The 19573-nt window shown below is 30.5% G+C and overlaps 2 protein-coding genes across 2 annotated transcripts; one reads left to right on the plus strand and one right to left on the minus strand.

Annotated features, from left to right (window-relative positions):
* Positions 1-6642: 6642 nt before the first annotated feature.
* Positions 6643-13579, plus strand: LOC126655988 (very-long-chain aldehyde decarbonylase CER1-like). Its single transcript, XM_056103601.1, has 9 exons — positions 6643-6769; positions 7063-7286; positions 8945-9177; positions 9981-10200; positions 11618-11996; positions 12211-12318; positions 12570-12770; positions 13152-13226; positions 13328-13579. Exons 1-9 carry the CDS (start codon positions 6710-6712, stop codon positions 13562-13564), a joined length of 1737 nt encoding a protein of 578 aa, XP_055959576.1. The 5' UTR covers positions 6643-6709; the 3' UTR covers positions 13565-13579.
* Positions 13580-16137: 2558 nt separating this feature from the next.
* On the minus strand, positions 16138-17851 carry LOC126656615 (uncharacterized). The gene has a single exon (XM_050351217.2). The coding sequence runs from the start codon at positions 17679-17681 to the stop codon at positions 16353-16355; it is 1329 nt and encodes a 442-aa protein (XP_050207174.1). The 5' UTR covers positions 17682-17851; the 3' UTR covers positions 16138-16352.
* Positions 17852-19573: the final 1722 nt, after the last annotated feature.

Below are 19573 nucleotides of genomic sequence, written 5' to 3' on the forward strand. Positions count from 1 at the left end.
TTGAACAAACCCTTAAACTTTTAAAAAATCAAATAAGTCCTGAAATAAAAAAATCAATTAAATTTAAATTAATTGAAAATATTTTTTTTTAATTTCAAGCTGCTCCTCCGGCAGCTCCTCGCCTCAGGAGCTGCTGCTCCTCAATCCAGCAGCAGATGCTCCTCAACGAGAAGCGGATGTGCTCCTCAGGCCGGAGGAGCAGGGCCGACCTTAGAAGAGATGAGCCTCTAGGCGATTTTTATATGTTTCGTATAAAAATAATCACTTTTATTAAAGCATTCGTTTCTCTCTCTCAAAAATGCACTCTCTTTTCATTTTTTTTCAGGTACGCTTTTGTTAGATTATTAATACATTTTTAGATAGTTGGTAAATTTTTTGATAAATATTTGGTATATTTTTTGACATTTTTTAAAAAATGTATTTTTGCAAAAACAAATATATTAAATAAAATATATTTTTGTCAAAAATTAAAAATAATATTTTTTATCAATTTTTTTTAAGAAAAATATATCTGATGTAATTTTTTTTATTTGATAGATTCTCGATCTCTAAGCGGTTTAAAATATGTAATTATTTACTATTTTTGATGATATTCCTTATTATTAAGGCCTCTAATTAATTTTTAAAATAGAAATTAGAGGCCTCATATAAATATGGACCCTTTTAGTTTTTTTTTTATATTTTTTTTATAAAATTTAATTATTTTTAAATAAATGTTTAAAAAATTTAATATAATATCTATTTTTTAATGACCCCCATAAAAATATGGGACCCTTTAGAATTTGTGGCCCTAGGCATAGGCCTTAGTGGCCTATGCCTAAGGCTGGCATGTGCTCCTCTATTGAGGAGCAAATCTGCTTCTTAACGAGGAGCAACATCTCGTTGAGGAGCTCAGCTCCTCATGTGAGAAGTCGTTGCTCTTCTAGAAATTTAAAAAAAATATTTTAATTATTATTATTGAATTTAATTAATTTTTTTGACTATGGAGAAAATGGTTATTTATATAATTTATAACATTAAAGAATATTTAGATTATTGATAAATATAAAAGATCTATTTTGAATATTATTTAAATAAAAAAAGTTCAATCTAATGATTCAGGATGTAATTTAAAACTAAAAATTCAAAATAGGATAAATTGAAAAAAATGACACGTCAGGGTGAAATTGAAAATCAAAACAAAAATTAGAGTTTTTTTTAGTTTATTAGCTAAATAATAATGATTTTTTTTACCACAACAATATACGTGGCTCTTCCAGCTACATTAAAAGTGTGACAATTAAAATGTAACCAACACTGCCGGCACATTAATTTTCTTTGTAAAAACTATTTGTAGATCTGGCACATTATTTAATGTTTTCTTTATAGTATTTTCTTTTGAAAGATTTTCTTCATAGTACAAATTAAAAAAAATAGTGAAGTATTTTTAGTGTGGCTATGATACACGTCTTTCCAATTATTGGCAAACTTCACTTTAGTAGATATAAAAAAGGACGGATACGCCTACCGACCGGCTAAAAGAGGACACCTTTTTGAAAGAGAGGTCTGAATTGGTAACCGAAAATTAAAGAATATCAAGATAAGGATAAAATTGGAACTTTTTTATGAAAGGGTTAATGTCTTAAAAACACCCCACTTTTTAGCCTTTATCTAATCTTTTTTTTGATGAATGTAAAATTTAATAACACGAGAAGTGGCAAACGCTCCCAACTACAAGAGTTTTCGCACAAAACTGACACGAGGCACACTAGAGTCTACGACTCGAGAGAGGAAAAACAATCAATGGAAAAGAATACAATCCGGATTCCTAATGAAATCCATTCCCGAATATGGGAAGCTAGTTACATTACAACTAACGTAAAAACAAGCTGAGATGAAGTTTCTAAACACTAGAGCTTCAATGCCTGTTGATTTTTGATCAAAAAATTTTCGGTTTCTGCTTTTCCATAACTCCCAAATATTAGTGATATGCACTAGGTCAATCATGTTTGACCGTGTTTTGACTTTATCATTTTGTCATTTATTGATTGACAGTTTTTATCATTTTATATTAATGATTAAAATACTTGAATGTTAATTCTTTCTAAGGTCATCAAGTATGTGACTTGATAGTAGAACCCTTAGGTTTAATAAAAGAATTATATACCATCTATCCCTAATCTTAATAAAACATTGAGACTAGTATGATGTTGACTGATGATTATGTTTTACTAATCATGTATATGAGATATTAAGTCAAATCATATGTGCTATTTGAGAAATAAGGCACTGGATGACCCACTGTGAGAATACTACATAGATCACTGTCATAAGTATTTCTCATTACAGTACTATTAGTATAATCCTTTGATCTTGAAATCATCATAGATTTCTACATAACTATTTAATATTTTGATACAGTCTTACATTATCTTTAACAGGATAATGGAATAGATTGTCATTGAATATGAAAGTAACTATGTGAGAAATGTGAGTGACTGAGAAGGAATTTGTCCCTCATTTATTTGAGTAAAATATCTATGGGCCCCTTGAAGAAGATAGACTAAAGGAAATGCATGGCCATGCTAAATGAATTGATAAAGAGTTATCATTTTCAGTCTACTTAGAGTCAAGAAACTAATGATTGAATATTATAAGGATGACAGAACTATGCCTTATATTCAATCTGGATATCGAGAGACAAAGGGATTAAAATATTATTGTAAAAGGTTAAATCAGATTATCGATATTCGTATAATTTGGGTAGTCATAATGTCTTGCTAGAGGCCACTTATGACTTGTGGGCAGAAATAGAGATTTCGAGTCTACTGTCAACGTTATATGAACCTACAGGATCGCACACTAAGAACAGGCCAAAAACAGTTATGGGTTGTACAAGCCCAATGTGATTAAGTGATTAATTATATATATATATATATATATATATATATATTAATAAATATATATATTAATTCGAAATTTAAGGATAAGTGTTTTCCTTAATTTATTATTTTTTTTTGAAGATAATAAATATAGTAATTAATATATATGGATGATTATCAAAAAGGAGTTTTTGATAAACATAAACTTGTAGAATTGCAATGAGATTGAAATTCGAATTTGTCTCAAACCCTAATGTTGTTGTATCACTATAAATACACATTAAGCAATTGGTTTGAGAATCACGAAATTCATTATTCACTAAATCACTAAAATTCGAAATTGCTTGTGAAGCAATAGTGCTAGCACACAAGCACTAGTTTTGGCTAAGGTCTGTTCGTGTGGATACTCGTAGAGGACGCGTTCTTTTGGAGGCGTTTCTGATCCGAGGCCAGGTATCACCAAAGTGAACCACCTCCTTCCTTCCTACATTGCTGTTGAATTCGACATACAAGTAAGTACTTATTCTGTTAATTCGAATTACATGGATCTTGGTTTGGGTTTTTAGATAAATTTTTGAAATTCCGCTGCGTTATGAACCTAGAAAACCCAGAAAGTAATGTCCCAAAGTGAATACCAAAGTTTTGGACTCGAACATCTAGGAATGAGAGAGTCCATTGGAGAAGGAATTCATCAATCTTATTTGGCATAACAGATGAAATACCAACCTTCCTCAAAATATTATTCCAAACTGATGAGGCAAAGGAACAATGCATAAGGATATGATTCTGGGTTTCCGGTTCCTTACACAGCGAGCAAAGTCTGTTTGCATCCGAGACGATGTTCCTGTGATTAAGATAGATCAAAGAGGAGACGCAATCATGTAATGCTAACCAGATAAAGAAACGAATCCTTGGAGGACAGAAGGAGGACCAGGCTGTGCAGAATGAAGACGTGACAGGTGAAGTAACAGATCTGTTAATTATTGTAGCAGATAATGGAAGTTGCAAATTAGCAGTCCTAGTTAATTTGCAAAAACTTCCAGCTGAATACACACCACCATGTTTAATCCAGCAAACCAAATCTTGTTCTGGAGATAAAATAATCAAACGCAGGTGAGAGAGCATAGAATCGAGCTCTCTTTTTTCATTCAATCGTAACCTGCGACGCCAACTCTATTCACTGTTAAATATATCAGAGATAGAAGCTTCTTTTTGTCTTGACAGATTAAAGAGGCGAGGGAAAAGATCCTTCATAATACCATTATCAACCCAGCGATCAGACCAAAACGAGATTGAGAGGCGATTATTTACTTTAAACTTAATATTCGACAAGCTACAACGACCATTGCGAAGAGTCGGTACAGCAGCTTCTCCGAATACCCTTCCAAACATATATTTTGACGTTAAAAACTGATTAATTTTACTCTATTTTGTATTATCTCGTTTTAATTGTACCCTTTAACAATAAATTGACATTTTTTTTACTTGAATAAAGTTCAAAAAAGTTTTCAAAAAGGTCAATTTAATACAAAAAGGGTAAATTTAAAGAACTTTTTGAACTTTTTTTAAATATAAAAAGGTCAATTTAATGCTTAAAGATATAATTGAAATGAAAAAATGCAAAATATAGTAAAATTGATCAGTTTTCAAGTAGGATTGAAAAGAGACTAAAAGGTCGGATGTTTTTAAGACATTAGGCTTTATGAAAATATATTATATATAGATAAATACTTATTAAATATTTTATAATTTTTTTTTATCAGAATACGCTTTTGGTAGATTAATAGTAATATTTTTAAAACATTTTTAATAGATTTTTGATAGATTATTAAGAGCACGTATTCAAAAAAAAAAACAATATATTTTTTTATAACTAGGGAGGGGAACATTTGTGCGAGAATTTGAATCCACTACTTAACAACTTGTAGCCCAATGCTACCATTTAAATAATGTATTTAGATGTTTAGATTGTTATGTTAAAATACTTCAATCGATCCGATTTTAGATCGTTTAGCCTTGTACTGTTTGCAGTTGTGCTTAATATATTATTTATTCAAAAACAAAACAACCTATTCCATTAAAAAAATATAAAAAGCATATTTAAAAAAATAATTATGCAATTTCCTCAATGAAATTTCTGACAATTCAATTTTGAAGCTGCGGCAGGCCAGCCTTTTGCTAGCATATTATTGTTCCTCCATGTGTTAAGTTCTTTTTTTCCTTCAGGCATCCTTGGACAATAGTATTCATATACTCTTGATTTTTTTGGCCGATCGGTTAATTATTATGACTGATAATTCTCTTTATAATCTTCGCAATGTGGTGGAAATTCAAACTCATTTACTCATTCATTGTGATTTTACAGGGACGTGCTTTGGAAACCTAATTTGCGTTGGATATTGTCTTGTTCATTTGACAATTTTTTTTAAGTTGCTAAGTTAATATCATTCTGGGATGTGCTTATGCGAACCTTTGACAAATTTTATGGTTTATTATTATTATGAAATTTATAAGAGCGGAAATAAAAAAATTAGCGACAAAATTCAAATAAAAAAAAGTTATTTTCAGTTGTTTTGAAAGGCGGTTTTTTATTTCAAGAGTTGCAATTAATTATTTTCCTTGCCCGGCTTTGGAATTTTTCAAACATCCGAATTGTATTGATTTACTTTGTATTTTATCTCTCTTCTCAAAACTGTAACAATAAATGTGTGAGGCAAACTCTAAATACCAAATATAACCTCCAAATAATAGGGGTCAAGATCGGCCAGTTAGGAAATAAGTTTCATCGTTGCAAGGGAAACAGCCTGAATCACCGGCTAAGGTCCTTAAATGGTCACTCAGTGATAAAGGAGGTAGTGGTGCAGAGAGAACCAAAAGGTTTACCTAGAACAGCCACCCCTAAAAGAGAGCGTAATATATAGCTCACTGTTCGAGCGCTCTTGCCCTGAAAATAAACAGGATTGACAACTTTTGTAGCTATATAATATAAGAGCATACTATTTTGAAGCACCTCACTTATGTCATAATTTACACTTTCATCCCTTCTATTTGAAAAACAAATAATATAGTCTTTTATTTATTTTTTCGTCAACAAAGTTCTTACATCAATTTTTAGTGTAGGCCAACTCATTCAAAGGACTAAATCAAAAAAAAAATTTGATTTAAGTTTTAAATTTATATTATTAATATATCTAAAAAAAATCATGTTATTGTGAGATTTTGTAAGTTCACAACTTATATTTAATTTTTAATATATATTTATCTTTTGATTTTTTGAAAAAAATATTTTATTTAAGTTATAAATTTTTATTAGTTTAAAAAATTAAATGAAGTTAAAAAAATTAGAAAAAATTAATGAAAAAGAGTAAGTATTAAACAAATTGAATTTATTAAGCTATTAAATTTCATAAAATTAAATTTTTTATTTATATTTGTATCAAAAATAAGTTTAATGATTAAATTAAAATTAAAATTTTTAGTTATGTTCTTAAACTCAATTGACTAACAACAAAAATAGACGGGAAGACTAAATCGCATGATGAAAAAGAAGACCATATCGTTTGATGTTCAAACCGAATGAACGAAAGTGTAAATTAGAATACATGTGAGAAGATTCAAAATAATTTATTCTTAATGTAATCATTATTCACATTCATGAAAAAAAAATCATTATTCATCGAATAATATATGAAATAGAAAAACCTAAAATCGATGAAAATAAATTGGGCAACCAGAACCAAAACATGTCTTCTATATAAATAAGGTAAAGCCCCTCCCAAAATGAACTCACACACATGAAAGAAAGAGATTTTGATCAAAAATAAAATAAAAGAGAAAGATAAGTCATTATGGCTACAAAACCAGGAGTCCTCACTGACTGGCCATGGAAATCTCTTGGAAACTTCAAGGTATATATCCACCAAGTATAGGGGAAAAAAATATTTATTCAGATGGGCAAATGTTTTTTTTTTTCCGAGTTATACGCTGTTCGACTATTATTTAGACTAAACTAGGCTCCATTGTTTTGAAAAAGTTATGCAGTCATTTTTAAAGAATTATTCAGCACACGTCGGTATCAAATATTTTAAAATCGGAATGCGGCGGCTGTCCCATTTTGCGCCATCCTAGTTCCGCCATAGTAATCCGTCAATTGATTATTCATATGCAATGCATGTAAAGATTAATGATTTTGTTTTTGCAGTATATGATTCTGGCTCCATGGGTGGTTCATAGCATATACTCATTCATAGTAAGAAGTGAAAATGAGAGGGATTTCACAAACTTCCTCATATTCCCATCTATTCTTTTTAGATTCTTACATAACCAGATTTGGATTTCTGTTTCTCGTTATCAAACTGCTAAAGGCAACAAAAGGATCGTTGATAAGCCCATTGAGTTTCACCAAGTTGACAGAGAAACCAACTGGTTTGTATATATAACTCAACCTAGTTATTTAGGGTTTGTTAATTACCTAAGTTTCCACCTACTATATGATATCCATATTTTAGTTTCTATTTTTATATGTGGTTGGACTTTATTATTTCCATATAAAGTATACTATCAATTGTTAATCAACTTCAATTATAGACCATCTCGGATTTCACGTTCACGTTCACATTCACATTCACATATCGATGGCAATGGAGAGGTGATTTTCCGATCCCATGGGAACCCGCCCCTAATGGAACGGAAAGTTCCTACCAATTGCCTCAATGGATACGGAAATGGGGGGAGATTATTCCGGAGATTATAAAATCAAATTAACTTATTAAAACTAATTGAAAAAGCATAATAAAACTTAAATAGAACTAAATTTAAATTAAATAATTATTTTAATGAACTTCATAATATTAATTTAATTTTTTTTTAATTAATTCACATTTTATCTCGGGATTTTATTATTCTGAAAAACAACTCGTCCCAAATTTTTAAACTCTGCAATTCTTCACTCCCGCTACCATCCTCTCGCACTCCGAACACCACGAAGAGCAAATCCGTCTTCTCCAAGACAAATCTGCTGCAAATTCATCTTCTCCATGCTTGGAGAAAACAAATCTTCTCTTCGTGATAGTCGGAGTGAAGAATTGCAGAGTAGTAGTTAGAATGGTGGTCAGAGTGCGAGATGACGGTAGCGGGAGTGAAAAATTGCAAATTCTCAAATTTTGGGACGAATTTTATTTCGCAATAATAAAATCTCGAGATAAAATAAAAATTAATTAAAAAATTAAATTAATATTAAAAATTTATTTAATTTAAATTTAACTTTATTTAAATTAATTACGATTTTAAATTAGTTTTAATAAGTTAACTTAATTTTATAATAATATATATAGATTTTATATTAATATAATTAGTTGATTTGATTTAAAGATTGAATTTAATTTTGGCTGGATTTATTTTATGGTTGGCCATGTGATTTGGTTGGATTATGAGAATTGTCACGTCAGCAATTCGCTGAGTTGGCAGAGACGTGGTTGACATGTTGTCAAAAACTCTGTTCGATTCAAAAAAAAAACAATGGCTAAAAAGGTACCAAAAAATGCTAAAACGGGTTAAATGGGCTGATTATTAAGTTTGGATATGACTGACAAAATCCGTAAAAGTTTGTTATTTTTTTGGTGACTAAGCCTTTTTTAAAAAAGGCAAGGGTATTTTATATCACAATTTTGTCCAATTTATCAAATATATGTCTAATTTAGAAAATTGATAGATCAAAGTGATCAAATCAATTTTTAGATATATATTTGATAAAATGATCAAAATTGTGCATATAAAAAGATATTTCGCCTTAAAACAGTTGCACATTCGATTATCATAAAAGCATATAACTAAACTAATTTCGAAAAATTAGATAAAGTTTAAGCGAGTTGGGCGAATTGAAGTAGGTTTACTGTTTGGTTGAATTTTAGCTTAAAATTTAACATGAAATGAAATGAATATTAGAGTATAATTCTTGGGGACTTAAACATCAATTTGTTTTTGAATTTGTTCCATGGAGTTCATTAATTTTTATCAATTAATCTATGCTTCTTTCAAATAAATTAAAAGATAGCAGACCAAGTATAAATTGTGTGAATTTACAGGGATGACCAGATAATAATGTACGGAATACTGACGTATTGTGGGATTATGTTAGTTCCATGGTCATCAAAGATTCCAATATGGAGAACAGATGGAATAGTATTAACAATGCTACTTCATGCTGGTCCTGTCGAGTTTCTCTATTACTGGTTCCATAGAGCTCTTCATCACCATTACCTCTATTCTCGTTATCATTCTCATCATCATTCCTCTATTGTCACTCAGCCGATTACATGTAAGCGTCAATTTTCTATACTGAAACCGACAAATCGATCCGACTACTGCTCGTCTGGGCACTTACCAAGACGGAATTTATTTCGGATATTTTTAATTATTGTTTAATTAGTCGCCGGAAAATATGGTGGCTTGCAAAAAAGGATGGTCAGAAAATAGTGTTGAGTTAGAGTGTTATGAGTTAAATTATTTTTTACTTTTTTAATTTATAATTAAAACTCTATATTAAAAAAATACAAAAAAATTCTCTATATTCTCAGTTAATATTAATTTGATATATATAATATTAATTTGATATATATAGTTTTTTCTTTTTTTTAATTATTATGAATTAACTTAAAATGTTAAAAAAAGTTTGGACCATTTTAAATTTTTTGCAATCAAAAACCACTTCACTCTCTTGGGTGAGAGTAGGAGGGGGGGTTTTTGACCCGATTTTGCCAAATTTAAGGTAAAAGTGATTATTGTTTACTAATTTTGATGTTTTTAATACTTTGTGCGAAGTTGAGGGGGTAAAGTGATCCTTTGTTCATTAAGAAATTGGACCGAAGACAATACAATCAAAACACCAGAGATTGATTCGATTTATTTTAAAACTAAAAGTTCGATGGAATCGGGTTGGATATGTCGAACAGGTGATTGACCCAATAGAATCGGCAACGATTCGACCGATTAAATTCTTATCTATATTTAGATTTTATTTCTAAAGAATATAATCGGTTCAGCCACCAATTCGATTTTTAAAACAACGCACATAAGCACCATATTTTTTTTTGATGTACTAATACTATGTTTGCGTTTCAGCTGTAATCCATCCATTCGCTGAAGTGATGGTGTATTTAATGCTTTTTGCAATACCACCATCAGCTGCGATATTGAGTGGAAGAGCCTCACTGGTAGCTCTTTTTGGTTACCTGTTTTATGTTGATTTTATGAACAATATGGGACATTGCAATTTTGAGATCATCCCACAATTCACCTTCTCTATATTTCCTCCTCTCAAATACATCATCTACACACCCTCGTAAGTCATATATATATCATCATTAACTATTTTATTTTATGCTCATAATATTAAATTGAGTTCTAATTAAAATTGAAGTGGTTTCACAAATTGTGATATTTTTGAATTTAGACATTAGTCTTAATAATGGTCAAATGTATAATTTCGACTCTCATGTTCAGTTTAATTTTTAACTTAAATCTTAATAATTTTGTTTTATTTTAAAGTGAAACGCAAGTTTCTATAATGATATGGATTACTCTTTAACAGTTTTTTTAATATTATCTCTGCTCATGCGGTGACACATACGTGAAATTTTATAAAATAAGTACATGAATGGTTTATTTTGATTTGGAAACTGAATATTACTATAAAAATATATAAATTGGAATTAATATCATATGTATGCCACGCAATATTCTCCACTTCAACATGAGTAACGGCGAAAAGGAGAATTCATTTTGTCATTTTTTTTTTGGTACAAAAGAAGAGGCAAAAGCCTAAAACAAACAGCCACTAATTGGGCACGTTGCGATCATACGAGATGCCTTGAGCATCATGATTAAGCCATTGCAGCAGACTAGGAGGCGGGGCATTATGCCAATCAATACCAACTGTGTTATCCGACATTAGAGAAGCTAGGTGATCCGCTGCTCTATTCCCCTCCCTGTAAACATGGAAAATTTGAACCTTCCAGTTCCTTTTTAACAGATCCTTTATGGCAGCAAGCAGATTAGAATAGCCCGCTGCTTCATCCGAACCCGAAATGATCTTCTCCACAACCTGCTTGTTATCGACTTCCAAAACCACCTTAGCAGCTCCCAGCTTCCATCCTAGAAGCAGACCATAATAAACGCCTCTAAACTCGGCCCCAATAACAGAGTCAACTCCACAACACAACGCAAAACTCCCAAGCCATTTACCTGTCTCATCCCTTGCTAGACCTCCAGCTTTAGCAACACCACTAGAGTGATTAAAAGAGCCGTCCGTATTTATCTTGATCCATCCCGTAGGCGGATAACTCCAACCAATAGAGACGTTCATATACTCTCTTTGCACAGCTCCTTGATTCTTCCTGCTATCCATCGCCACTAAAATATACTGCATCTTATTCTGAATCTCATTTAGAACTGTAGCAATCGGGACAATGCTTTCGTCAAAAATCACTCGGTTCCTCCAGTTCCAAATACTCCACAATGTAACTCCGAAAAGGCAAACCCAATCGTTTTTTCCATTGCCGTTGAAAGTACCCAACAAATTCATCTCCAGCCAATCTTTCAGCTGCATTGAAAAGAAAACGTTGCTTCTCTCCGATATAAGAATTCTTCTCCAAAGCATTTTAGAATTGTCATTTTTAAATAACGTTAGTTACTACTTTCAACAAATAAAACCATTAAGATCCACACTAACACATGTATAATGTAAATGTTGTGAACAGGTATCATTCACTGCATCACACACAATTTCGGACTAATTATTCATTATTCATGCCATTTTATGACTACATCTACGATACTATTGACAAATCAAGCGACTCTTTGTATGAAACTTCACTTGAAAAGCCTCAAGAATTCCCAACTCTTGTTCATTTAACCCACTTCACAACTCCTGCCTCCATTTACCATCTCCGGCTAGGGTTTGCATCCTTCGCTTCGAGGCCGTTAACTTGTACTCCAAGCTATGTCGCCATTTTGAGCCCGTTTACTTACTTATTTATGGTATTAGCAAGCTTCTTTGGCCGCGTCTTCGTCTCCGAGAGGAACATCCTCAACAATGTTGTATCACAAACTTGGATCATTCCAAGATACAAAACACAGGTTATTTAATTTCACATTCATATAAGTTTTATTAGCAGCAATATGTCAATTTAATAAATATACATTTATGTAATAATTTTAATATTTTTAACGGTAAATATTCTTAACGCCACTTATAGTATTCGTAGTAGTGAATACTTATATAAAATGTGTTATTATTATATTGTATATACACAAATTTAACAAATAAATAATATCTCATTTGATTTTGTAGTACTTACGAAAACGGGAAAGCAGAGTTAACAACCGATATATTGAAGAAGCTATACTGGAAGCAGATGCAATGGGCTGTAAAGTGCTGAGCTTTGGGCTTCTAAATCAGGCAAGTATACATATATTTTCTTTATAAATTGACGGCAAGTGTTATAGCGTTGTAACTCAAATGGTATAAGCATTAGCAATTCCTCTAACAAGATCGTGGATTCAATTCCTCTAACAAGCGTTTTCCCCTCTTTCATTCTCAAATGTATATTGTGTCATTTTAAAGCTTTAATCACTAAAATTTATAATTTTTTTTTTCTAATATTTACGAATTTTCCAGTCCTTCTTTAAATGACTTGCTTGGTAGTGTAGGGAGAAGAACTGAATAGATATGGAGAAGTGTTTGTGGAAAAACATCCAAAGCTGAAGCTAAAATTGGTGGATGGGAGTAGCTTAGCTGCAGCTGTTGTCATCAATAGTATTCCCAAAGGCACCGCCCAAATACTCATCGGAGGCAAATTAACCAAAGTTGCAAAAGCGGTTGCTTCTGCTTTATGCAACAAGGGCATCCAGGTGCATATTAATCTTCTTTTGACCAACAATAATTAACTAAAAGTACAAAATCTTTTTAGTTATATTTTTTTTACTATTTAAGCCTTTTTAAACGGTGCAAAAAAACCGTTTAAATTTTTCAAAAAAATATTCACAGAGACCATGCATTTTGATTTATTTCTTTGCCACTTAGCTCCTCATGTTGTTAGTAATTTTCTATGGGTTTTATACAAGCATGGGGTTTTGTACATCATTTAAAAATGTTAAAGGCCCAAATAATAAGAAAATAACTAGAAGGACCTATGTGCTTTTTGTAAAGAATTTAAAGGATTTTTGTACAGTTTCTAGAAAATAAGAAGGTTTTTATTTTGGATAAAACTAATCAAGTGTTCTGCTTAGTAGATTGTTGTGTTAAATGAAGAGGAACATAGACTTCAAACTGAACTTGTGGACATATCAAAACAATATGAGCAAAAGGTATAATTCTGCTTTGTTTTTTTCAAATGTTAAAATTTTCATTGATAATAATAAAAATGAACAATTAAAGGCATGTAATGCGAGCATCTAATATGTTGCAGATATGGTTGATCGGAGATGATGTAACCGAAAATGAACAATTAAAGGCTCCTAAAGGAACATTGTTTATACCTTTCACACAGTTTCCTCCTAAAAGAGTTCGCAAAGACTGTTTCTACCATGTCACACCAGCCATGCTAACTCCTCATTCTCTTCAGAATTTGGATTCCTGTGAGGTTAGTGAACTACATTTGTTATTTCCTAATTGGTTTTATTATTTTATTAAGGATAAATTATAACATTAGTGTTTGTTTTAAGTTTTCTATTTTGGTGTCTGAATTTTGATTTTCATTTCAGCATTTTAACTTTTAAATTTTTTATAAATGAGTGTATTTATCTATTTTCTTATCATCAGAATGCTAACAAAGCTAAAAAAAAAAATTAAAGTTTACAAAGCCACTTAACTTTTTGTGTTTTTAGTTATTTTTGTGATTTTTTTTTTCAAGAGTGGAAATTTATTTGCACCATTTAAAAACATTAATGTGAAACCCTAAGGCGCAAATGAGTTGATAAGGCGCTCTCCTGACTTAAGTGAGGTCGCGGTTTCGAACAGTACTCAGGTCGCGATTAATCTTTTCGAAATAAGTTATCAATTTAATTATTTTTGGGGTACATAGTGCAAAAGTGTAAAATATTGGAATTTAATACGTCAATATATATATATCTGACGAGGCACTTCGGTCTGTCACGTACATATAAAATTGTCGAAAAACAGATTTGAGCTACAAAATGAAAAAAAAAAGGGTTAGCATTTGTTTTGTAACGTTTTTAAACGTTAGGATTAAATCGCTAGAAACGCTAAACGTTGGGATTTAATATGTAAATATCTATTTTTTAAAGAATTAAGAACTATTTTGTTATTGAATAAAAAAATTACCATAGAAGAGGAAAGACCAATAGAAAACTGTAAGTAAAAATTATTTTAAAAGTCGAAATTAAAATGAATTAAAGTTAACATAATTTTGAGAGTCACTAACATGTACTAAACACTCATTTGTTATGAAAGCTACTTGCAACTACAGATGGAAAACCACGGCTTGCATCTAATGCTGAAAGATAATGTAACATTCTCACTAGTCTTCATTTTCAATCTTTGTATTCTAATTTCTTATTTGAAAATATTAGTTTTGCCTACATAACCCTCCACCGACATGACTTCCCTAACCCTAAAATATATAATTAATGTTCCATCAGATCAGTAGTTATGTTTTTTTAACATTAACATCCAACAAACTATTAAAAAATACATCCATATATATAGTGGCGGATCTTCATAAGGACATGGCCCCTTTAAAAATTTAAAAATACTAAATGTTAATTTGGTCCCCCAACAAAATTAAATAATTTATTTAATATTTGTTTAGCCCTCCAAAAAATTATTCATATTTATATATATAGACATTGAGCTTTTATTGATGTTTAAGTAATAATCTAATATATGAAGAGATTCTTAGATAGACTTAGTCTACCACGTCATCTGTGAACTAGTTTATTTGCACCATTAAAATAATAGCACAATCGTAATTTTGTTTATTACTTATTTATACTTTTGAATAGTAATATTACGATAGTGCCATTATTTTAATGACGTGTTATAATGTGATAGATTTAGTCTATGAATGACGTGTTGGACTGAGTCTATTTAAGAATTTCTCCTAATATATGTTTCAAATTTTAATTTTATATGCATTTAATTTGGTCTTCCAGCAAAATTTAGTCAAGATCTCTCTCTCTCTCTCTCTCTCTCTCTCTCTCTCTCTCTCTCTCTCTCTCTCTCTCTCTCTCTCTCTCTCTCTCTCTCTCTCTCTCTCTCTCTCTCTCTCTCTCTCTCTCTCTCTCTCTCTCTCTCTCTCTCTCTCTCTCTCTCTCTCTCTCTCTCTCAGTAAAGAGTGTTTGTATAAAAAAGTACTAACTTTTATCTTTTTAACTATTTAAAATACATCTTTTAAAATCACCATCTTTATACGTTTTTTTATTTTAATCACATCCTTTAAAAAGTGTTAAATAAAATCACCACCTTTCATTTTTTTACAAATTTATCACCGATGAGTAAAATTTGATGTTTTTTTCCTCACAAATAAATATTTTAATATGAATAATGCCCTATTAACACACAAAATACATTCTTCTTACTATTATTTTATTGATTCCAGTTGTCGAGTTAACAAACGTACACCGGATTTTCACATTCGTGATAGATTTGCAAAAAAATGAAAGGCTATGATTTTATTTGCCACTTTTTAAAGGACGTGATTAAAATGAAAAAACATGTAAAGATAGTGATTTTATATGGAAGTAACCCTATATAGAAATAAAGAGTGTTTGTATAAAAAAGTACTAACTTTTACCTTTTTAACTATTTAAAATACATCTTTTAAAATTGGACACTTTATATTCCAATCTTTTAATTTCTATATTTTACAGTTCAACGATATTATTTGGTGTCATTTATCTATAAAAAACGGTTAAACAAATTATATTGTTTGATGAAGAAAAATATTTTTAAATCAAAAAAACCACAATATGGAATGCCAAATTTAAAAACATATTTAACTATCTAAAAGAGGTGCAAAATAAGACTTTATTTGCAAATACCACTAATGTTTTGGTTAGTATGAAAGTTAAAATGATTAATTACTTATTCTAGAAAGAGAAATTATTTGTCTATATTTATTTATGATACATTACTTTTAAAGTAAATTGTGAATTGGGATTTATGAAATTAATGTAGGTAAAACAATCTCATAAATTAGAGGTTCACATGTGAATTTTTTCTTTCTCTAATTACATGAAAAATAATTAAGATAAAAAGTAGAGAATATAGAACATTACTATTTTATTTTATTTTTGTAATTTTCCATATTTTTAATCTTGATGACATACAATGACTATAAATTTGAATACACTTGAAAAAAAAAAATTCTCTACTAAGCTTTCCTGGATTCTAAAATAATCAACCATTGTTCCTTTGCCAATGGCATTATGGTAAATTCCGTCCAAAAAACAAAAAAAAAAACAAAAATTACACTAATTCTTTTTCCCTTCTTCACCACCCTCTTCCAAGTAAGCTTTCTTTCTCCTATCAAATTTAGAAAGCAAACAAATCACAAGAAAACAAGTGGCATAAATCCCATGAACCTTCCAATTAGTCTTAGGAGGTTGATGCAAAACCACCCTATGGAAAACCGCCACGTAGAAATGAAGCCCAACAGCAAAGCCCACAACAATCTGGCCCAAGCCCAACAACTTAGAGCCCAGCCCAGATTCAGTAGAGAAAACAAGAATAAAATACATCAAAAGCAACAAAAGATACAAAACATACCCTAAAGTTTGCAAAACCATTAAACAAACATAAGTAGACTGTGAAGTAGCATAGAAAAACTTCAATGGCTCAAGCCCAGTAACCAGTGAAGAAACACACAGTATTGAGAAGTAAATTGAGAGGTAAACTTGGATAAAAATGACAATCTTTTGGACAGAAAAATAGGCTTTGATTCTGTTAAATACTAAAGAAACTAAAAGAAGTGGGATTGTAATGAAAGCAAAGGACACAACAGTGGCTGTAATGGATGCATATTTAGTACCAACTATTGGTTTAAAGCCTCTGGTCATTTCTTTGTTAGCTTTTGTAAGGTATTTTTGAGAAGTTATTGAGATTCTCTCAAGATCAGGTATTAAAGATTGCTGGAATTTCGATGGGAGATCCCTAAACTCAGCTACCAAGTCATCTTCCATGTCGGGATCAATCCGTTTCGTTGATTTCGGTGGCGTTTTCGTATTGGTATCGGGTTTTTTCTCATTGGTTTTCTGGTTCTTGGTTTGAGATTCAGACAATTGAGTGTTTTTAAGGATTAGGGTATCTTTGTTGGAGATTGGTTTGGTTGTTTTGTTGCTGGGTGAGGGTGATTTGAGTAGATCTGACATTTTCTTGATGGATTTGCTGGCTGAGTTATTAGATTTCGAAGTGGAGTTAAGCTTTTTGATAAGCTGATGAGAAGTAGAGTTGAGTTTTTTGAGTTCAAATTTGGTTGAGTTTGAAGAAAGTTTGGTTTTGTTGGTCTTGAGTAATGAATTAGTATCCTTAATAAGCTTGATGGTTTGGTTTTTAGCAGAAAGATTGGGTTTGGTAAGCTTGGTTTGGTTCTTGGTAGTTAAAAGATTGGAAATTTTCTTCTTGGGTGATGGTGATTGGACTTCATCTTCTTCATTTACTTCTAAGAATCTCCTTGAACCTAGAAAATGTTTGCTTTGAAGAGAGGAAGAATCTGAAGAAGCAGAGGAAAAAAGAAGAAAACTAAGCAGAAATAAGACAAGATACAGCAAGAGTAGCTTACTTGAAGAGGATAGTGGAGCCATTTTTATGAAATGTGGAGCTTGATTAGAGGGATTTATAAATGTTGGATCCAATCAAATCTTTGTTAAATTTAGAGAGTGGGAGAGAGCATGAAAGAATGGAGTTTTTGAATGAGAAAGTAGTAGAGAAGATGAGATGAGATGGGTCACATGGAGCAAGTAGGGCTTATAATAAATAACGCGGTTTTTTAATGCTTTCTCGCAATAATATATGAGCAAAGGATTAATTGGTTAAATTTATAACTCGAGATTAAATAACTCATTTTCAGTCATATTGACTAGTTAATGACAATATTATTTTTAGGTTAATTATAAATAATACTCCCTCCGTCTCACTCTAATTGACAAAATAACTATATTTCAATAACCAAGACAAACTAATAAATGATATAGAAAATTATTTATATACCCTTATATTGATAGTGGAGCTAATTAATGCTATTAGTATATTAGTCAAATTTTCATTAAATACTCATAATTTTACATAAAAGACATGGTTTTAAATGAGGGTAAAGATGAAAAATTAAAGAATAAAATTATAGTTATGTTAGTTTTGTTAATTGGAATGGGACACCAAAAACTTCATATTTTATCAATTAGAGTGGGACGGAGGGAGTAATATTAATTTTGAAGTTAATTAAGAATAAATTGGATCTTTTCGAGTCATGAAATGGTTCATATTGTGCAACCGTACTTAATTATTCTAAAAATATATAATAAAATTAATTATATAATAAAATCATGACCTTTGCACCAAATTTCAAGAATAACATGAAATTTAAAACGTGTCAATCACACCTTTCATTTATTTTTAAAAATAACATCGGCGATTTTTAGTGATATTTTTGCTGACGTGGCATGACACGTGACATCTCCATAGGGTGTCCAATTCAGCAAATTTTTACCGAAAAATATGTTCATAATGAAATTGAAAAATAAATAAAATGTAGTTCCTGTGATTGACACGTTTTGAAGTTTATTTATTTTTAAAAGTTGTTGTAAAAGTTATGATTTTATAATGTATTAACCCCATAAAATATTATCTTTAGTTGATCAAATTAATAGAGAGTAGGATATATGATCTCGAATTATAAATTTATGAACCGAATGGATCTTTTATTCAATATATATGCTAATAATGTTTTGTTAATTTATTAGTATTAATCATTTATATTATTATATAGGACAAAATTATATTATAGTCCAATCACATCTTTAACTTGTGATAGTAAAAATAGGTATGGAAGAATAACTTCATTGGTCATTTATTTGTCATTATTCTTTCTTCTATTAATATTAAAAGAAAATTCACCATATGAGTTCATATCATGAAATTAAATCAATTAGAGTGTAGATTTTCTTTCTTTCAACATCTACTATGAACAAAATATGATTTTAGTGTAGGTAAAAAGAATTACAACATTTAAATATATTTTTTCTGTTGTAATTAATCTAACTCGAAAAATGTTCTACATTTATTATTTAAACAAATTAATAATTATTATTTACAATTTTAATTTTACACTCTCATTTTATATTAAATATATTATTTCTTTATGTTAGAGGATATTAAATTGGAGGGAATACCAGGCGCCAAAATTTTTCGGATCAAATTTGCAACGAATTAAAATATTCGTCGCTAATGGACAAATTTAGTTAAAGGGTGCGTTTTAGCTATTTAGTTAGCGATGAATTTTTGCGATGGATTGGACAATCCGTCGCTAACTATATAGCCGTGATAGTGGAAAAGTTGACAGATAAATCATCCTTACTGCCACTTTACAGAACCGTACATGAGATTTTCACCTCATACGACTCTTTGTTCAATTCTTTTGAAGTCATTGGATTTTTCCCCCGTTTAACTTAATCTCGCCTTTAGCGACGAATTGAATTGT

This window comes from Mercurialis annua, linkage group LG7, assembly GCF_937616625.2.
Source record: "Mercurialis annua linkage group LG7, ddMerAnnu1.2, whole genome shotgun sequence".
Classification (NCBI taxonomy): Eukaryota; Viridiplantae; Streptophyta; class Magnoliopsida; order Malpighiales; family Euphorbiaceae; genus Mercurialis; species Mercurialis annua.

Excerpts from the sequence above, each read along its gene's own strand:
- LOC126655988 (XM_056103601.1), top strand. The coding sequence starts at position 6,710 with ATGGCTACAAAACCAGGAGTCCTCACTGACTGGCCATGGAAATCTCTT. Across the intron at positions 7,287-8,944 it reads GTTGACAGAGAAACCAACTG|GGATGACCAGATAATAATGT; the intron begins GTTTGTATATAT and ends GTGAATTTACAG. Across the intron at positions 12,771-13,151 it reads TATGCAACAAGGGCATCCAG|ATTGTTGTGTTAAATGAAGA; the intron begins GTGCATATTAAT and ends TCTGCTTAGTAG.
- LOC126656615 (XM_050351217.2), bottom strand. The coding sequence starts at position 17,681 with ATGGCTCCACTATCCTCTTCAAGTAAGCTACTCTTGCTGTATCTTGTC.